This window comes from Poeciliopsis prolifica, unplaced genomic scaffold, assembly GCF_027474105.1.
Source record: "Poeciliopsis prolifica strain line A6 unplaced genomic scaffold, Auburn_PproV2 SCAFFOLD003, whole genome shotgun sequence".
Lineage (NCBI taxonomy): Eukaryota > Metazoa > Chordata > Actinopteri > Cyprinodontiformes > Poeciliidae > Poeciliopsis > Poeciliopsis prolifica.
The window spans coordinates 16417471-16438229 of record NW_026562378.1 but is presented as its reverse complement, the minus strand read 5'-3'; the positions used below and the strand labels follow the sequence as shown (position 1 = coordinate 16438229).

The 20759-nt window shown below is 37.7% G+C and overlaps 1 protein-coding gene across 1 annotated transcript in view; it reads left to right on the top strand.

The window, feature by feature from the left end:
- kaznb (kazrin, periplakin interacting protein b) overlaps positions 1-20759 on the top strand; it is a 139284-nt gene that overhangs the window by 115259 nt on the left and 3266 nt on the right. The window contains exons 7-12 of the mRNA XM_055023059.1: positions 11112-11303; positions 14035-14171; positions 14615-14785; positions 16439-16619; positions 16747-16880; positions 18184-20735. Coding sequence (XP_054879034.1) covers positions 11112-11303; positions 14035-14171; positions 14615-14785; positions 16439-16619; positions 16747-16880; positions 18184-18354 — 986 coding nt within the window. The 3' untranslated portion in view covers positions 18355-20735. The remainder of the gene's footprint in view (positions 1-11111; positions 11304-14034; positions 14172-14614; positions 14786-16438; positions 16620-16746; positions 16881-18183; positions 20736-20759) is intronic.

The following is a 20759-nucleotide window of genomic DNA, read 5'->3' as shown; positions in this document are numbered from 1 at the left end:
AGCAATAAAACAGAAGTAAATAAACTGATTGAAACAAATTAAGCTCTGCAGAAATGATTGTGGGAGAATTCATGCCAAAACTCAGCTGTTTATCTGCCAGACACAACTGTGCTTCTGTGTTGGACTCGCGCATTGCTGCAGGTTGAACAGGAACAAAACGTTTTGCTCCCAAATCGAAGGAATCCAGACCTGAATATACTGTAGTTGTTAACTATGCATGAGTTGAAATTTCCTCCTCACTCAAGCACTCATACATACGTTTTTTAACAGTAACAACAAAGTTTTCTTCACAGAGTATTCTCTCCTGAGCTCAGATCATATGTTTCTTTTTTCAATTATTCACATTTTTGCATATTTTTAGACATCCATTTGGGTTTCTACTGTTTTTAAAAACAAACCAACACTTAAAAAAATACCTAGTCAAAGTTTTGGCAATAAGTTATTGTTTTGGTGTGTGGAAAGTGGCCTGTTTCATAAGCCTCCTGTTTGTAAAGTCACAAACCAGCAGGCACTTAACGTCACCAAGCAACCCAGGCAAAGCTTAACCCGTTACCTGGCAACCCCAGCAGAGAACCAGCATGTTTGGTAAGTTGGTTTTACTGCTGGATGCTCTGTTCAATGGCTACTGGAAAAGATGAGGGTTTTGTTGTTGATTTAACATCCGGAAACTAGTTTATGCATTCTTGTTGGTTGTGCTGGAGGCTCGACTTCTGCTTTTCAAACTTGAACATCTGTGTTTGCAGCCATTTTTATGTGCGAGTGTAAATAGCCATGGTGGGTGAGCTTGACACCTGTGCTTTAGGTCTTTTATAACATTTCTATAATTTCTCTTACTAACGGATAAAAATAACCAAGTAAAATCAAAGCTGAATTGTATACTGTAACTCTCCAGAAACCAAACAGCGACATACACAGTTGGTTTGAAGTTAATTTATTTTAGCTATTTATTTACCCATTTGAGCAGGGCAATAACAAGTTGATCAATCACTGGCCTGAAACTTCAGAGTGACTGGAGGAATCGGGCCGTGAATTTATTTGTAGAGCTCGTATCACTTTGACCGAAGGTTCAACACGTCTAAGAAAGTCAGATCATCAACACTCTGAATATCTGTTGTTTTTCTGGCTCTCTTGTATTTCCTTGGCGCTCTGATACCAGCAGTTCTGCTCTGAACGTGTTCTGCCTCCACACTGAACCCATCACTGCTCCAGTCACTCCTCAGCTTATAGTGCAATTGAACAATGCAGACACCAAAAATAAACCTGTGGCTGATGTTAAAGAGACCCACTAATCGCTGCATCCCACAGATGTAAGCCTGCTCTCTCGGGCTTGAAACGCTGCAGGAAACTGCAGAAGAAAACGTGTTCATTTGAGAAGATTCTGAGTTTTTACTTCATGCTATTTTCCAGAATATATTTGAAACATTTAAGCTGAAGTTCAAGTCACAGTAATCTGAAGTCGTGCTCTTGTCTTTTTTTAAGAGTGTTTTCTCTCTGCAACTCTTTCAAACAAACCATTTGTCTTCAGTTTTTTTCTTATTGTGTTGAAGTTAATTTTTAATTTTAATAAACTATAACTGAGGCCTAGATTTAGCTCTGGGGTTTTTTGCATTTGGGAGCATTGCATGTCTGACCTTGAGGTTTTGTATAGCATAAAAACTTCATTAAATGTTTTCCACTTGTAAATAACTTCCCCCACTGTAGAGTGATGAACCTCAAGTTGATCGGAAATTGTCTCTAAGTTTTCACAGATTGATGGGCAGCAGAAATTGCTTCTATAAGGTTTACTTTGTTTTTTGAACCGCAGTAGGAAAAATGTACATTATTCAGTTGCAGTTTAAGAACATCTACAACCTTATAATGACCCATTCGCTAAACATACTAATAATTTGGGGAATATGCTCCTGAAATAAATGTGTTTGGAGGGAAGGAATCATGTTGAGAGATAATTTATTTAAAATCTCTGGATTATCCATCTGCTTGTTGTGCAGAGAGTAAAGGTCAGAGACTCACCAGTCGCTGCGTCTTCAATACTTTAGCACATTAGCTTTGTGTTACTGAGAGAGGCTCTCATTAAAATGATGCCCGTGATACAATCACTGCTGATTTATGTACATATCTAACGTATTCTCAGTCTCTGCCCAGCCTTCTTATTCTGGGGTGTCAAGGCTTCATCATTTCCTGCATGATGGGTTTAATCAGGAGCTAAGGCACGCCGCTGTCTTCTGCAGAATAAATCAGCTGATTTGTTTCCAATCCTTTGATAAATTAGGATATCCCATTAAATGTCCTGTTCTTCAGTACAAAATACATTTAAAAATACATTTAAAAATGACAAAATACTTGTGAGTTTTGTCTTAACTCTAGTGTGTTAAGATATTTGCAGTAAGAACAAAAGTTTGGTAATATTTTGTGTGTTTGCTGTGATTTTAAGATGTATGGTTTTTTTCCTGGATGAACTAGGAGCAATAAGGAATTTGGTAATCAAATCATTTAGCTCTTCAGTAATTACAGAGAAAATGTCATCTCAATTTCCCTCAAGGAGGCTGACACTAAGTCATCAGTGCAGCGACACCTAAGTGTGTTTAATTTTACGCCGAGCCTCTGAGCTGTTAAAATATGAATTCATGGCTTCATTCTGGGAAATAACTATTAGAAATGGAAGCAGAGAATAATTTTAACATTTCACAGGAGCTGTTGTCAAGAAACTTTCTTGTACTTTGTTGTCTCTGTATCTCTCCTAAACACATGTCCAACTCTTTGTAATTTAGCGGTAAACATTGCGCTGATATAAATCCTACCTACATGTAAATATTTACAGCCTAAAAAATTGTGTGGGAAAATTCGGCATTAAATGCCGGCGCTTTGATGTTCCTCTCAGTCAGTTTGATAGAAAGCTTCACCAGTTTCATGCTGGAGCTTTTCCTCGATTACAAAACATCCCATCCGGTTTGCAGAGATAGCGCATCACAGGCATGTGGTTAGAAGAACAAAGCAACGTCTTACCGGCTAAAAAACCCAAAACAGCTTTGGTTGGCGTGGCGTTCACAACGTAGAGGAGTTTGATTGCACTGCCTTTGAACTGCATGACTTCTCCTTACTCTGACTGAAGTTTCTGGAGTTTTGACCTATTTCTCCTGAAGAACTGGAGTAACTGGGTCAGGTGGATGGGACGCCTCGCCTTCGGTCCAGTGTGGAAAAGAATGAACCATCTGTTTTGGTTTTCATCTCTAAATATAATATAAATACAGATGAATACATGAAACACTTTTATTTATTTATCCGGGATAAAACACCTTCAGAACAAAAATGTCTTATAACAACAAAAACACAAAATCTTACCAAGTATTTTTTCTCGAGCTTCTACTGCAAATGTCTTAATTCACTTTAAATATGACAAAACTAACTTATAAGTCAATTTTCAGCAAGATGTGGAATCTTGTTTTATGTAAACATTTCCTGTATATTTATGAAAAAGTCTGAGTTCAACTGACAGATTATTTCATGTTAAAATGTTTTAAGTGAAATAATCTGCTGATGTAACTTAAGAAATTACTTAACTAAAACAATCTCCTATATCTTCCTGAAAAGTTACTTTTAAGTTAGATTTATTTCAAATCCAGTTGGTAAGATTTTGTGTTTATTGCAGCGCTGATAAAAACAATCAATACAGTTAGTAACAAAAAACATAGTACAATATGAACATTATTAAAGAAATTTAAGCAGAGGCATATAGCGTTAATGTATGCTAACTCGATTGTGAAACGTTTGAAGGAATAAAATGAGAGAAGCTCTTCCAAATGAAGTTGATCCTCAAGCAGAATTAACTTAGAAAAATTCATTTTAATAGTTCAAACACCAAATATACTTTAATATGTATTAGTACGCTAAATGGAAACCATTGTAGTGCTCATGCAGAAGCTAACATGTACTGTTTTCCGTATTTCTGCTCTGGGGTGATCAGCCAATCAGCACCAAGGAAAATAAATGCTGCTCTTTGATTGGCTGCTTTGCAAACACAAGCTAATAGCATGTTAGCAGTATGAAAGCTATGTATTTTTGCTTCTAAAGCTGTTTTTTATATATGTATATATTACAAATGCTCAACAACAAAAAGAATTTCAAATAATTTGCAGTTACGTTCCACTAAAACATGTTTGAAAAGGTAAATCTGCAAATACTGACAGCAAACAGGTGGAGATTCCCTGTAATTAATTTACAGCTTTGTAAAAAACTAAACCCCATTGGAAAACCTCCTGGTTATTCCACCAAATATTGATTTCTGAACTCTTCCTGAGCTAAAACATTAGTATGTTGTTCCTAAATGAATATGAACTTGTTTTCTTTGTGTTATTTGAAGTCTGAAAGCTCCACATCTTTTTGTTATTGTGACCATTTCTCATTTTCTTTAAATAAATACTGAATATTTGATTGTGATTTCAGAGACATGTTGTCAGTAGTTCATAGAATAAAAGAACAATGTTCATTTTACTCAAACATATAGCTATAAAGAGTAAAATCAGATAAACCGATCATTTTAATTTAATTTTTCCAGAGCTGCATATTCACTTTAATTATATTTTGTCAGTATTTCTCCAGTTTAAAGCTAGGAAGGATCAGTTCAGACATTCAGAAAAAGGAAATATGTAACTTTAGTTTTGTTAACAGACATTAGAATAAGTAAATCTCCTCCTTTTCATAGTTTGTGTAATTTTCCATCCTCTATTTGCTGCTCTATAAGTGCAGATGTAGAACGTTGATATCAGAACAGGCTTCAGTCTGGTGAAGCAGAACGCTGTAGTCTGATCCCAATCAGACGTTCAGTGAATGAGGAAAACATTTTTAGTTGTGTCACCTTATACTCAATTGTTTGTGTTTGTTTTCATATGGCATGAAAGACTCCTGCACTGAAATGTTGATGGTTTTCTTCAATAAAAGGCTGTTTGACCAGAGAGATCAACGCTCCTGCAGGAGATACAGATCCAGTTTTAACAGTGCGTTACACACTTATATTTTTTTCCTGTCAAATATGTGGTGGCAGTTGGGACAATCAATACCTGTTTTACAAGGAAGTGCTCACAATATCTCCGTTTGCTGTAATACATTTGATAAAGGATGTTTTCATGCACTTCTAAAAGTTAAAAAGAGCTTTTCTAAGGACAGATCAGGTCAACTTGATCTGTTTTTTTTTGCCGCAAGGATAACACTCTGACATTATCAAAAGCCTTTTTTTAAAAAGGGGGTTAAAAGTTTAGTTTTAAAGGCAGATAAATGTTTTTCCTGAATATAGAGAGGTTCATAAAATGAGAGAAAGCTTGATATCTTAAAAAATGTGACCTGGACACGTTTAGCAGAACCCTGTCAATAGATATGAGTAACGTTACCTTCTGAAAAGTCTGCAATCCTGCGTTATGCATTGCGTGTGACCTCATTATCCAGCTTCCAGTGCCTGTACCTACAAGCTCGAAGGAAAGAAACAGGCAGAACCAGCAGCTCTGGGTTGTACGTGACAGAAATCAGTAGGGGGACTCACCATAATTACATAGATTTGTAATTGTCAGTAAGTCCGAGACGGAAAACTGACAGCAGCGTTCATCACAGCTCCTCAGGGCAAAACAGCAGTCTGCTGTCGCTGCACAAGATTTAATCGACTTTTTACATCCAGTTGTGGTTCAGTTCTCAAATTACAGAAGTTATACCGATGTAATACGAAATAATGTGTATTATTGACTGAAATGTTGCTTGGTTTGTGAAGAACGGAGTTTCTTTGTTATTGAAAAACTAGCAGGAAGATCAGGTTACAGAGTCCAGGCAGAAGAGTAGAGCAAGAAACAAACCAAACCCCCAGATACTGAGGCAGGGCTGGAAAAAAAAAAAGCAATCAGAGGAGAGATGGAGCAGCTCTGGCTGAAGGAAAGCAGGAAAACTGAGGGAGGAGACCAATCAACACCCAGAAACTGAAACAAGACTAAAAAAAAACACTGATCCAAATCAAGATTCACAATAAAAACTAAGAAACTGAACACTAATAGGGAAACGACTTCCTGACAACAATGAACGCAAATAAATGAGCTCAATATGGCAAGACATTTAGAATATAAATGAACAGGGAAATGATCAAAACTTAAATCCCAAGGATCACGGCTGATTGGGTTTTGATGCACAGATGAAGATTATCTTGTAATTTCTTCACTTTATGTCGGATTCAGAACAAATACCCTACAGCACATTTTCTTTATTTTTTATGTATTATAGTTCACGATGGTAAAACAAACCTGAGCTAGTCTAAACTGAAAATGTTGAAAATCGGTCAGGGAACTCCACAGTGGTGCATCTCTGGCTGTAATCTGAGATGATTGCATTGTTGGGTTTGTTTGAACACCGTTTTATGACAGATGTCTATTTTTAGTTAGAGGTTATCTACAGTGCTTCCTTGAACATAATAGAAATTATCTGTGGGTTTCACAAAAACATGTTCAGGCACAATATCGTTCTTAGATAATGAGGTTTTCGTTTGGTTAGTTCTGTGTATTTTTTAGGACCCTGTTACTTTAAATCCAAAGACCTGCTGGCCATGCAGCCTACCTGCAGGGATGAAACCAGATGACCCAAAGTGCTGGAGATCTTTTTGGGTTGAAAGGTGACGGGTTTGGCTTGGCTGGGGTTTCTAGGTAACAGTGAAACGTGAATTATCAATCAGGAGGTTTTTGAAACGGCTCATTTTCTAGACACCAAAAAACATTAACTTTTTGCCAAAAGATTGTTTTTTATGGTCTTTTTGCGCTCAGGTTGTTTTCAGAAGTAGTTGAGACACCAGTGGAAGAATAAAAACATGTAAAAAGTTAATTTTGTTTTTGAAAGTCCCGTTTAAAAATGTCAAAGAGTGATTGTATCTCCTCTTATTTGAACAAACCAAGTTAAATAAACCAAAGCAGAATTTATTTTTAGGTTGCTGTCCTCTAAAATGCATAACACTACATCTAAAATGGAAATAGCTTATTTTACGTTTCGTTTTACATATTTCTCCATAAATGTTTTTGTTTTTTTTTTAAGTGGAGTTGCAGATTTATTTTCTTTGTTGCCTATTCAGACCGACTTTGTGAACAAAACTGGATCCAAAGTTATGAATGAAACGCCTTAAGAGACAGTTCAGTTTTCACCCTCCAGTCAGCCATAAACTCATTTATAAAAATATATTTTTTTATTTTGGTTTTGCTAATGAAAAGCAACAACTTTAAGCATCTCATTCCAATATTCCAGCCCGGTGCACACGAGGCATCTTTGATCCTTCATGTATATAAATAGAACCACTTTAATCCCTCATCGCATTCACAGCAGACTAGTTCAGCTCTTTGACCACCAATCAACACTTTTCCAACTCTCACTTCACCTTCCCTGCTTTCTCTGAGCTCTAATCACGAGCTTATGGCCTCTATAAGCTCTCAGCTGTGTGTGTGCGTGTGTGTGGTGTGTGTGTGTGTGTGCGTGTGTGTGTGTGTGTGTGTGTGTGTGTGTGTGTGTGTGTGTGTGTGTGTGTGTGTGTGTGTGTGTGTGTGTGTGTGCGTGCGTGCGTGTGTGTGTGTGCGTGCGTGCGTGTGTGTGCATCTTGACAGGGCTGCAAAGCAAGAGGGAAAAAGGTTACCTGTTCCTGACCAGCCTTAATGAGAGGCTTAAATCTGGTGTTCATTGAGTCCTCCGGCTCAGATGGAAGATGAGTGGCTTTTCCTTTTCATGCAGGAGGACTCTGAAAGCTCTCCGGCCTCAGAGCGCCGCCGCTCTGAGCTCGGATCAGCCAGCATGCGGCCTTTACTGTTTACATGATCTGCTTCTGATCAAATAAGACTGCTAGCAGATGAAGGCTCTTATCTTTGGGCAGCCTGCTGTCAGCATGCGACAAAGAAACCCCTCTGCACTGAACAAAATGAATTGTAAAGGCCGTGATCTTTTTTTGTGTTTTGTAATGATGCGTGATTTATTTGACGTTTTCTAGAATGCAGAAAAATACAACGGATCTGTATAAAACTATTTCACATTCTCCCAAACTTTAGTTTTATTGCGACTGAGTTCAGCAAGGAGAGCCAACAGGCTCATGATGGATGAATCTGGTACTGGATGTTCCTAAATGTTTCACATTTAGCAATTTGAATAATGTAAGAATAATGTGACGACTCTGGAGGAGCTGTAGAGATTCACAACTCAGGTGGAACAATCTGTGGTGTACGCTGCAGCTCTAACCTTAAGACAAGAGTGAAAAGGTTGTTAAATTATTTGAATCATCCAAAATAATTCACCATGGGTGTTTTTGTTTTGTTTTATGACTTCTCTTTCCTTTTGTTTATGCAACATATTCGGTTATTTAAAACCTGTTTTATGGCTAAATGATTATTTCCCTGTTCAAAACTACCTTTCAAGTAACTTTTCAGCAAGATATAGGAGCTTTTTTTACGTCAATAATCCCTTAATATTTATGAAAAGTTTTAATTTCATTCATAACGATGTTAAGACAAAATGATACATCTTGCTGAAATCTTACTTTGTCTCATTTCATGTGCACTAAGATATTTCCAGTAGAAACTCGACCACCAATACTTTGTATTTTTGCAGTGAAACCAGCATTTTACATTAACTTTTAAGACTATAATCTAAAATAAATAATTCAATATGTTGCATAAATAAAAGGAAACAAAAGTCTCACAAACAAAACCTAAAAAAAGAGAAAAAAAATACACATGGTGAATTATTTTGGATAATTCAAACACTGTAATTTATTTTTAAGTGTACTGAGAAATTTGCACTAAAAAATTAAACCAAAATCTTCCTGGTAAGCTTGTGTGTTTTTGCAGTGTGTGGGTTTAGCTGAAAGTCAGAGAACAATGGATAAACATCTTGAAATTTACGTTTTCGGCTCCCAAACTTGAGCCAACCCTGATGAAATGGTTAGAGAAAGAAGCCTCTTTGAGACGATAAGAAGACGGTCCTCACTGTCTTTATTTTGCTCTCTTGTTTGATCTTTAATGGCCAGGGCGACAGATTTCAAAATTACACGCAGGGCTAAAACCACTACCAAAACGTCCTGAATGATCAAAGGTGTCGCCGGCTCGGCCCGAGGCGGAGGCCCGCTGGAGCCCTGCAGCTGAACACATGAATAAGTAGATCAGAACCAGACGTGAAAGATTGTTCTTTCTGGGACGTAACTCTTTTAGTCGCAGCCTGGTGGGCTCTCCACAGTCCTGCCATGACAGAGAGCGATGGACGGTCCCTGCGCCTCTTATCGGAGCTGCTGCAGCGTCTGGCTGCAGAGACCCTTCTCTCATTTTCACTCACATACATGCAGACTTCTGCATTTCTGCTTCCTTGGTAATCGTATACAGCGTCATGCAGCTTTCTGTGGAGATTTCCATTCTTGTTTCTGCTAAATTTCCTCTAATTTGATCATATATGTCAAACGGCGTTGCTGTGTTGTACTTACTGCATGCAAGTGGTTCATTGTGCGTTGTTTAACATTCATAAATCTCCATTCTCAGATGATGTTTTCCGGATTGCATGTGTTCAGTCACATTTCCAGAATTCCTGAATTCATCATTGCAGGTTTTTCCTCCAAAAGCCGAATGTTTTGGTTGACTGCCTTTTTTCATTTTTCTTTCCCCTTATAAAAAGCGTGCATTCTCCTGGAACAGACCTTCCACCTCCCGTTCCCAATATAAATCATTATGACACTGTTGCTGGTATGGGTTTCCTTTATTGGACGTGTTTTTCCTTGTTTCTGTGCTCTGGCTGCACGAGCTAGTCAGCCTGCACCAGCGGATGAGATCACTCTTTATTCCAGAGTGTCATCTCCTTAGTTTCCTGCTCCTGATTGCTTGCCGGTGTTTTCCCTTGCTGATTGGGAGGCATAGCACACAAGAAGGGCAGAAAACACAGCATGAAGCAGTCATGTACTGCAAAAACACAAAACATTACCAAGTAATTTTGGTCCAGTTTCTACCAGAAATGTCTTAGTTTTGTCTTATTTTGAGTGTATTGACTTACAAATAACGTTTCAGCAAGATATAGGAGCTTCTTCTCAGTTAATAATTCATTAATATTCATGGAAAAGTTCCTAGTTTGATTATTTCACTAATAACAAGGCATTTTCAATCAATCACGGTATTTGTGTTGCAAATTTCAGCTGCAAGGCAGTTCAAAGTACTTCACAAAATAAAAGCACCAGTCAACAACTGAACAGCTGTTACATTGTCATGAATGCATCACCAAAATCATCAAATATGTTGATCAGTGTTTCATTTATTATGACTTAAAAGCAACTCTAAAGATGTGGGTTTTAGTCTAGATTTAAAGGAGCTCAGTTTTTCAGCTGATTTGCATGTTTCTGTAATTTTGTTCCAGATTTGTGGCGCATAGAAGCTGAATGCTGCTTTTCTATGTTCCTGGTACTTTATTAGTACTATAAAAAAATTATTGATTAAAAACAAGCTGCTATTTCTTTCTGAAAAGTTACTTTTATGTTGGTTTTGTCATATTTCAGGTGAGCTCAGATGTTTGCATTAATATCTGGACCAAAAATACTTTGAACGATTCTGTGTTTTTGCAGTGATGCTATTATTTCACTGCCGTTTATCAGCAGTTTCAGCCTTGGATCTTTTTTATGATTACGTTTTTGAAAAATTGAGTAAACGGCCCCAGATTTCTTTCATTTCGGGAGATTGATGATCAGCCGATTCTTACATGTGAAGACGATCTCATCAACCTTGGGAAAGATCTAGAAATCAACCACTGGCCCGTTTAGCTCTTCAGTTAGAGGTTTGACCCATAGACCGGCCCACCAGGTGTTTGCAGGTAACAATAGTCACCCACTGTTTCCATCTCAGCAACTTTCTTGCTGTATTTAGCAACATTTCTGACCAAAATTTGATTCGGTAGCACGTCATGCTTTTTAAAGATCGGAAATATCGTCCAGAAAACTTCAATTGGTGCACCCTTATCGAGCATTTATTTTGGTTTTAATGAGCTTGCTCTTAAAAATACACCAGATATTCTTGGTGTTCCCAGTTTCTTCTACTTCACTCTTTGTCCTGTGTCTGTTTTTTTAAATCTTTGCTCGTTTTGCCCCTCAGCGTTGCTGCGAGAGGAGGTGGTCCAGCTTCAGGAGGAGGTCCACCTGCTGCGGCAAATGAAGGACATGTTGAGCAAAGACCTGGAGGAGACACATGGCGGCTGCTCCGCCAACCTGCTGTCTGCCACCGAGCTCCGAGCCCAGCTTGGTGACAAGGAGACGGAGCTGGACCGCGCCAAGGAGGCCTTACAAGGTCAGGGGAGTCGCCTCGTCCAACACGCTCCTTTTGTTTCCAGCAAACACAGCTGGGGTTCAGAACCAACAGCTCTTCAGTGAAGGAGAGAATAACGGAGACAGTTTCTAAGAAATTTATTCACTGTAGCACCCAAAACTAACGTTTGCTGGAGGATAAACTGCAACATTATTATTGTTTTGAGACCATTTTCAAGTAATGTTGTATAATAATGCAGATTCAGCCTCTGAACTGGGAGACATTTTAAATATCTAAAATAAATCATGACCAAAAACTTTAAACAAAACAGGGATAAAAAATCATAACCATAAAAAAATGGTCTCTTTTATCAAAGAAGCTCTTCAAAAATATTAAGAATCAGAATAGAAATTATGAAGCTCATTTTAATTTATCATGTGATTAATTGTAATTGTTACCTAAAACTCTTCAAGTTAATTGTTTTTCTGGTGAATAACATGAAAGTTTTTCTGCTTCACAGTTTTTATTTGACCGTTTCTTTTTTAGAGGGTCATGATTACACAGCGTGTAACTACAATTATTTTTAATTTTAATTGTTTGATGGATTTTTTTTCTCTACACAGAACGAACAAGATAACTTACACTCTCAAATACACAAAAAGTCAGTTCAAGGGGAAAATTGGAATCTAAAATGCAGTTAATTTAAGGATGTTAATCCAAAATGACCTAAATTACAAAACCTTTAATCTGATTTAATCCCAGTCACTGTGGAAAATCAACCTTTGGTATGTAAATATGGAAACACAGAGTACTGAAGTAGGACCAGTAGTATACTGTCACTCTGTTTTTGTTTTTAAACATCCCTGAAGTTGTTGTTGTTTGTGTTAAAAGTCACAGTTTAATGCCTCATTATAATCACAAATAATAAGGCAGTATTGTGTTATTATTCTTTAACCCATCAAATAATGTTTCTGTATTTTAATATCTTTGTAGTTTTACTTTCAGAACAGAAACTAATATCAGTGCTGTTGTTTTAAAGTCATTATGATGAACATCCATGTTTGTTTCACTTCATTGACCTTTGACACGCCTCATTAGGAGTGAATGTAAATTACTGCCTGAATAATATGAAGAGTCTCTCATGTGACACTAGTTCTGTTCAGTTTGGTTTATTTACGCGACATCAGTTCACAACAAAAGTCATCAAGTATGAAGTGAATTGGATCAAAACTCGTTCGGATTTTACTCGTTCTTAGAGATTTTTACCGACATAAATCATGAATTTTCATTCATATCAGTGAGATCACCGGATCCTTTTCTTCTTATTCTTCCCTGCACTGCAAAAACAACAAATATTAGCAAGTATTTTTAGTCTAGTTTCTACTGCATATATCTGATTGCACTTGAATTAACACAAAACTAACTTATCAACAAAATATAGACTTGTTTTAAGTGAATAATTCCTTAATCTCTGAAAAAGTTTGTTACATTGGCAGATAAATTTACATATAACAAGACAATTTTCTTATTTTAGAAGTGGAATACTCTGCTAATGTAAATACAGCTGTGAAAAAATGAAGAGAGCGTTTAAAGTGATCAGTTTCTCTGATTTTAGTTTTTATAGTCTATGTTTGAGTAAAATGAACATAATTTTTTTATTCTATGAACCAATGACAACATTAAATGCCAAGCAAAATGTTATATTTATTTAAATGAGAAATGGTCAAAATAACAAAAAAGATGCAGTGCTTTCAGACCTCAAATAATGTAAAGAAAACAAGTGTATAATAATTTAGAAACAACAATATTAATGTTTTAACTCAGGAAGAGTTCAGAAATCAGTATTTGGTGGAATAATCATGAAGTAAATTGTTTTCCAGAGCTGGAGTATTTTTTTAATCAACATCAACAAATTATTTACTTGAAACAAGTCTTGCTGATACATCACTTTAATGTTAGTTTTGTTTTAAATCAAGCGCAATAAGTCATTGGCACTAGAAACTAGACTACAAATACTTAAATATGTTGTTTACAAAGAGGAAAAACAACCAAATGAGATGTTTGTGCTCGATGAAAGTGAAACTGGTTGACAGAAGCGGTGATTATCGGCGGTTTCCCTGGTTTCCAGTTCAGACTTCAGCAGGCCGCAGGTGCTGACCTGGAAGCCCGGTAACCGTCACCCGACTCCCGCAGAACAGGGTTGAGGGTTCCTGATCCCTGACAGCAGGAATGCACCTGGCAGTCTGTGGAGCAGCGGCTCGCTCCATGTTTTCTCTCTCTTTGCCACCTGTTGCTGCTGCTGAGCTGCTTCGTCTTGGTGTGAACCTGGGAAAAGACGATCAGATGTTTCCCTTCTGGTTGGGAATGAGTCTCGACTCGCTTTCTGAAGACGCTGCCTCCGATGAATCGAAGCGTCCAGCTGTGCCTCTTGTTTTCTGTGTTGATTACCTGATTCTTCTGGTGGACTTAAAAAGAAAAAAAAAAAAAAAAAAAACCCTGCAGATTTTCATTAACAGAAGGCGCAGCGCCACCCAGTGGCTTTCAGCTGCTTTTACACAACTTTATGAATGTCAGTCAAAAAGTAAAAAACGACAATAAAACAAATTATTATGTCAATTAACTTGTAATTTTATTGAATTTGTTCAAAAAGGAGCAAGATTAAACTCAAACATTTAACTCTCACCTCACCAGATAATCTTAAATTATTCCAAGATTGAGTGACACTTAAACCTCACATTTACTCAAGTTGCATCTGTCTTTGTTGGTGCTGCAGCTATGAAAGCGGACAGAAAGCGGCTAAAAGTGGAAAAATCAGAGCTGGTGAATCAGATGCAGCAGCTGTACACGACGCTGGAGAGCAGAGAGGAGCAGCTGAGGGAGTTCATACGAAACTACGACCAGCACAGAAAGGTAACAGCAGCCCAGCTCTGAAGTTAAACAAAAAAAATTTACACCCCTTTAAGTTTCCCACATTTTATTCACAAACTTTGGTGATTGTAGTTGACAGACCAACAGAAATGTGTTAAAAACTGTTCAAAATTCAAGAGATGATCCCTGAATTTATTTATAACCTGTGACAGAGTGTAAAATGTTATTATTACTGGTACTTTTCAGTCAATACTGAGGAATTATTTAGTAAACACAAGCTTCTGTACTTTGGTGAAAAGTTACTTGTGAATTAGTTTTGTCTCATCTCAGTTGTACTAAGATATTTGCACTAGAAACCAGATGAAAACACTTGGAATATTTTGTGTTTTTCCAGTGTGCAGCAACTTTACTGCATTTGTAGCTCCTGCAATAATTTGAAGCAGCTCCATCGTTAATCAGCGACTGCTCTGCATGTGTCTCTGCAGGAGAGCGAGGATGCGGTTAAAGTCCTGGCGAAGGAGAAGGATGTTCTGGAGCGGGAGAAATGGGACCTGAGGAGGCAAACCAAAGAATCCACGGAGCAGGCCAACATGCTGCGCTCTCAGATAGACATGAAGGAGAACAGGATTAAGGAGCTGGAGGCCGAGCTCACCATGGTGAGTCATGGTGAACATTAGCAGTCGCAGAGAAAACACGCCACCAGTTAAATATTCTGTCAGAATCCGTGAGATGTGAAAGTGGCGGCGGGACGGGTTCTGTGGAGAAGTTCCTCTGGTTAGCAGGAGGATGTGTGTGTTTTTGTTCTGCAGCGTGTTCAGCTGCCACTCTGAGCCATTAATCTCTCCTCCCGTCGCGAGTCGCAGCCGCCCACAGACCCTCACATCAAGCTGCACTGCAGATCTGATTTGTTGGCACATCGCCGTAGCTAAATATCATTCTGTCGACTCTTATTTCCTTCTCCCCCTCCGCTGGGTGCCACTAAGCGTTTCTGAAGATGGAAACGTTTAGAAAAAGCATGATGTACTTTTTGTTGGACGTATGTTGGATTCATAATATTCTTAAATAAAGAATGTCCACAAAAGTAATAAAATGAAGAGAATAAAGTCATATTACATTAACAAAGTTGTACAAGAATAAAGTCATATTATTCTGATAATATTCTGACTTCATTCTCGTATTATTGTCTTTTTCTTGATATAGTAGAATTTTATTCCCATATCTCCTAATATTCTGACTTTAATCTTGTCATTTTTGTTTTCTCTCTTTTTTATTTTTTCTTAGTATGGTCTGTTGTATGAAGTAGACTTAAATGATTAAACGTTAAACTGTTATTCTTTTATTTAAAGGTTTTATTTGTGTATTCAGTGCCTTGCAAACATGTAAATTCCCCTCATACTTTTTTATGTTTTGCAATGTTACAACAAACCTAAAACTTCAGATTTTATATCACAGATCAACAGAAGTTGTCAATTAATTTTAATAGTGAGATGTAGAAGCAACATGATTTATTTTACAGATAAAAATCTAAAGATCAGTGTGATATTCTTTAATATTCAACCTAATTCACTTTGATACTTCTCAGTTAAACCAGAGCAGAACATTATGGATAAAATAATATCCATTTGTTATAAGCTAAATAATCTCCCAGTGGAACGAGAACTTTTTCCGATCAATGTTAAGAAATTATTGACTTGAAACAATATCTCGTTTTAAAATATTGTGAATTAATTTTGTCTTATTTCAGTTGTACTAATATTTGCACTACAGTCTAGACTAAACTGGTTTTCTACTGAGGTTCTTGATCTTTGTCAGGAAGATAAGTTACACTGCAAAAACACAAAACCTTACAAAGTGTTTTTGTCTTGTCACCAGTGCAGACATCTTAATACACTTGAAAAGACAAAACTAACTGTCAAGTAACTCTTCACCAAAATATGAAGCTTGTTTCAAGTCAGTAGTTTTTAAATATTTCCTAAAAAAATACTAGATTCACTGTCAGATTATTTCACTTGTAATATGGGAAAAATGTATTGTTACAAGTTCAATAGAAAATATGACTTTTTTTGTAGATCTAAGTGAGGAAGGTTTCTCCAACTTGATGGATCTTTAAACTGAAATACACGACGAAAGATTTAATTTTTAATTCCTAAATATCTGATCAATATTCCTGAGACAATGCTAATTTTAGCATTGATTAGTCCCAATGCTAAAACTAAGCATTTCAGAGTTTGTGGGTTTCAAATCTGTGTCTGAAAGTAAAACTAAATAAAAATAAATTGCTGTGATGTTTGTGTGTCTTGGTTTTCCAGGCCAAGCAGTCTCTGGCCACGCTGACGAAAGACGTCCCCAAGCGTCACTCGCTGGTGGTGCAGCCGGAGCCGCTGGTGAACGGCAGTCAGGAGTGGGTGATGCAGGCCGACCTGCCGCTCACCGCCGCCATCCGTCAGAGCCAGCAGACGCTCTACCACGGACACAACGCCGACCGGCAGGGTAAGCGCCGCTCCGCTCCACCCTGCAGCACCGCCATCTTGCTTGGTGTTTCCGAACTAACAGAGGGCTTTCTGGAGGTTTCCTGAGCTAACTGTGGGGAATTTCCAATGTGTGTGTGTGGATGTAGCTGTGGTCAGGATCAGCCCCTGCCACACTCGCCAGCCGTCTGTGATCTCTGACGCCTCAGCAGCTGACGGGGACCGCTCGTCCACGCCCAGCGACATCAACTCGCCCCGTCATCGGACGCACTCCCTCTGTAACGTAAGAAATGCTCCAGTGACCCCAGTAATCCCAGTAGCCCCAGTAATCCCAGCTACGAGATTTTCTCTCTGCACTTGGTTTTTGTTGGTTTGTGTCTTTCTCTGTCCTGTCGGCTTGGTGGCGTCAGCCTGTCTGCTCAATAAGTGGTAATTCAGTTATTTTAAAGAAATATTTTGATTTCCAAGCTCTTTGAATTACCCAATCAAATATAAAGTTATGGTTTTATAACCTGCTGTAAATAACCTTTTTTTTAAAAACAATTTTTTTAATCCAAAGCATCAGTGAAAACTTGAGTAAAACACAGATAAGTTTAACGATCATAATTTAATCAAAGAAAAAGGCTTTTGAACAGGACCTATTTAGCAAAATTTACATTTTGCACATTTTTATGTTTCCATTTGGGTCTCGGTTTCAGTGAAACTGAATTAAAACAATTTAAACAAGAACGGGTTCAATATTTCCCGCACTGATCTAAAACCTGATCCACATTAATTAAACTCAGTCAATCCAATAACGTAATCAAAGATTTGTTAGAGCAATGAATTCAACTGAAGAAACAAACTTCATCAGAAATGTAGTTTTTAAATAGAAGTAGGCGATGAGGAAACTGCGTTTCCATTAACCATAAAATTGTACAAATGTAAATTATGAAAATGGAATCAATTATGAAATTGATTAATGGAAACAATTTTTTAAAACACATTTTTTTAGCAGAACATGATTTTTCAGCCAAATATTTTGCAAAATTGTAATAGAAACAAATTTTTTCACATCACATAAGTCCTATGACCAGCCACCGTATGTTACTACTGGCAGAAACCATGAAGAAGATGACAGGAAGTGTTTTTTTTCTGGACGATGCGCAGCTGGCTCCGCCAGAGCTCACAGCAGTTTAAAAAAAAATGTTTGTCATTCAAATGTATTAAATCTCTCCAGTAAAATCACTCACTACAATTTTGCTGCATATGTAGCTGCTCCCAGGTAGGCGGGGCTTGTTGCTGCAACGCCTGAATAAGACGCTAATGTCTCCTCTGATGATAGGTGATGAATATATTTCATGTAACTGTTTATATCCATGATTTTTAAATCATTAAAAATCATGGATATTTTTAAGTTATTTAATGGAAACACTCCAATTGCAAAATTGAGTTCTTTTCGACATCAGATGACAAACCCAGAATCAGCCTGTTACCCGGATTCATGAACATGAACAAAAACAAAAACGTTCACATCAAACTGAATTTAGTAGATGCTCGACGGTTTGTTTGTTGTTTTCACTGCATGTCTCCTGTCTCCGTCTCAGTCCATGGAAGACCTAGAAGACCAGAAGCGTAAGAAGAAGAAGGACAAGATGACTCTGGGATCTCTGTCCCGGGTTTTCACCCGAGGAAAGCAGCGCAAGTCACTGGACCCCGGTTTGTTTGATGGTACAGCCACCCCTGATTATTACATAGAGGAGGATGCCGACTGGTGAAGCTGAATGAGCGTGTGTGTGTGTGTGTGTGTGTGTGTGTGTGTGTGTGTGTGGTGTGCGCCTGTGTGTGTGTGTTACATGTGGACATCCCCATATTTTAACTGTGTGTGTCTGGAAGAAGGAAATGGATGAATTGTGATGAAAACAGAGACTGCTGTCGTCGTAAATGTACATTACACAACCCAAGAAAAATGTATGTTTGTAAATTAAATATATATATTTATAGTTGTACATGTATGCATATGTATATATGTTTACATGCATATAAATATATATACAGGGTTATTACAATGCGTAGACATGTTTATGCTGTATTATCTTCTAAATGTCTTCATGTTTTATGTTTTTTATAAATAGAAACTTGAAGGACTGCTGTTTATATGTACATATAGGAGCTATTGTGAAAAATAGTGTTTAAATATTAATGTTATCTGGGTTTTGTTACTCTATAGTTGCTTTCATCATGGTTTGCAGCATTTCTCCTTTTTTTGCCAGTTTTTAAGCCTTTTTCCTGCAACACATCAGGAAGCATTAGATGGAAGCTTTGGGAGTTTATGTTGATCTGATTCGTGTTCATTCATATTACACTGTGTGCAGCAGGGAGGGGTTTGAAGATCTCCTGCATTTTATACTGAAAATGTTTAGGGATGTTCCGATCTATCATTTCAGGTTCAGTATTTATCAATACCGAGTGAAACTTGAAGTGACCACCAACTTTGCTGCTGTTCCTTGTATCTACAGCTGTAAATACAAGGTTTTCCAAGTTCCACCATCTTGACATATTTAAAAACAGTAACAGAGCTGGACTTTTACTCTTCTTGTTTGTTCTGCTTTGCTATTAAAACCCCCCAAAATAACAAAAACATTGTTAGTGCTTGATTAGTTAAAGAAAATATCTACATTTAAAATTACAAATATTAAGAAAAAGATGCCTAAAAGCTGGAAAATTCCAAGTGCGGCTCATAGCCTCGAACTCAAAATCCAACATGGCTTCCTTGCATTTAGATCCTAGTGAGCGGCCCAAACTGAAAAACTGTTTATCTCTTCAGGTCTTCAAAGAATCCAGGGTAATTAGGTTAGAAATATGCCAGTCATGGGAGTAACTAAAACCATCGAGTAGTACTGAAAATAGTTTTTCATCTCTGAATAGCTTTTGTTTTGACCGAAAGTGTCGACAGTTTTACAAGCTAAATTTGCTTTACCGTAATTCCACGACATTGTGCGCTATCTGAAAAATTCCGACGGTTTCTGAAAGGGAAGACGTTGCCATTTCCAGCCAATATTGGGTTATTACGGTAATTTCTCTCCCTCCGTCATGGGGAGCTTGATTTTCTTCGGCGTAGTCTGATGAGACACTCTTGATAGTTGGTAAATTAACATGGTTGGTATTCAATGTTCCGGTTGTTAGGGAGAAATGGGCAATATCTATTTACTCACAGGACATTTAAATTACTGTGTACAATTAAAATAAGCAGAAATTTCCAGACGGAGAGTTCAAACAGACTCAGAGGGCTAAACTGTGTTGCCACGGCGACCAGAGAGCGCGAGGTGAGCCGCTTCAGAACCGATCCAGAACCCGAACCGGATCAGATCGGGACGTCCCTAAACGCTATGAAAACCACTGGCAGACCAGCAGCCTTTTTATGGAAAGCACAACTGCAGTGAGTTAAAAAAACCACAAACACAGCGCTAGCTTTTCTAACCACGTGCAAAAAGTGCCAAAAGTTCAAAGGTCATCACCTTTAGCTTCATCGCAGGAGCAGCCATGTAACTCTGTTAATGTCTCGACTCATTTCCAGCTAACATGTGCCAAGCTGAGAAAAATGAATGTTTAAAAACATGCATGGTCCCCACGTGTTGCTTTGATTAGATATCTGTTCATTTCCTGTCAAATTAAGCAACATGAAAACATCCCTTCTATGTTACTTTTCCCGTTTTTTATACCAAGCCTTGCTTTGCCAATGCCTGCACCCTGACTTACCAAGAATGTTCCTATTTTTGTTTTATTTTTTTGTTCACACCCTCCTCAATTCCTGCAAATGTGGCTCTTATAAACCTGTTGAAATGCTTTGTAAATTATGATAACAACACATGCGCAAAAGATGAAATCTATTGAAGTATTTTATTTAAAGAGGAAAAAAGAAAAATACATAAAACAGAGAGTTAATTCCTGATATTTATCTGCCTGCAGCTGTTGCAGTCTAATGTTGAGGAGGTTTCCAAGTGAATTATAACTGAAATGAAAATCCTATTTTAAAAATAAAACCAGAAAGTGAACACGTTGTGGCCGTTGTTCTGTTCCATGAGTAATCCTGTTCCTGTGTCTCAGTCTAACCCGTGTCTCCTCCTGCCATTCCCTAATGGCAGCTCCTCCTAAACCAGTGAGTAACTCCTCATCTGTGATT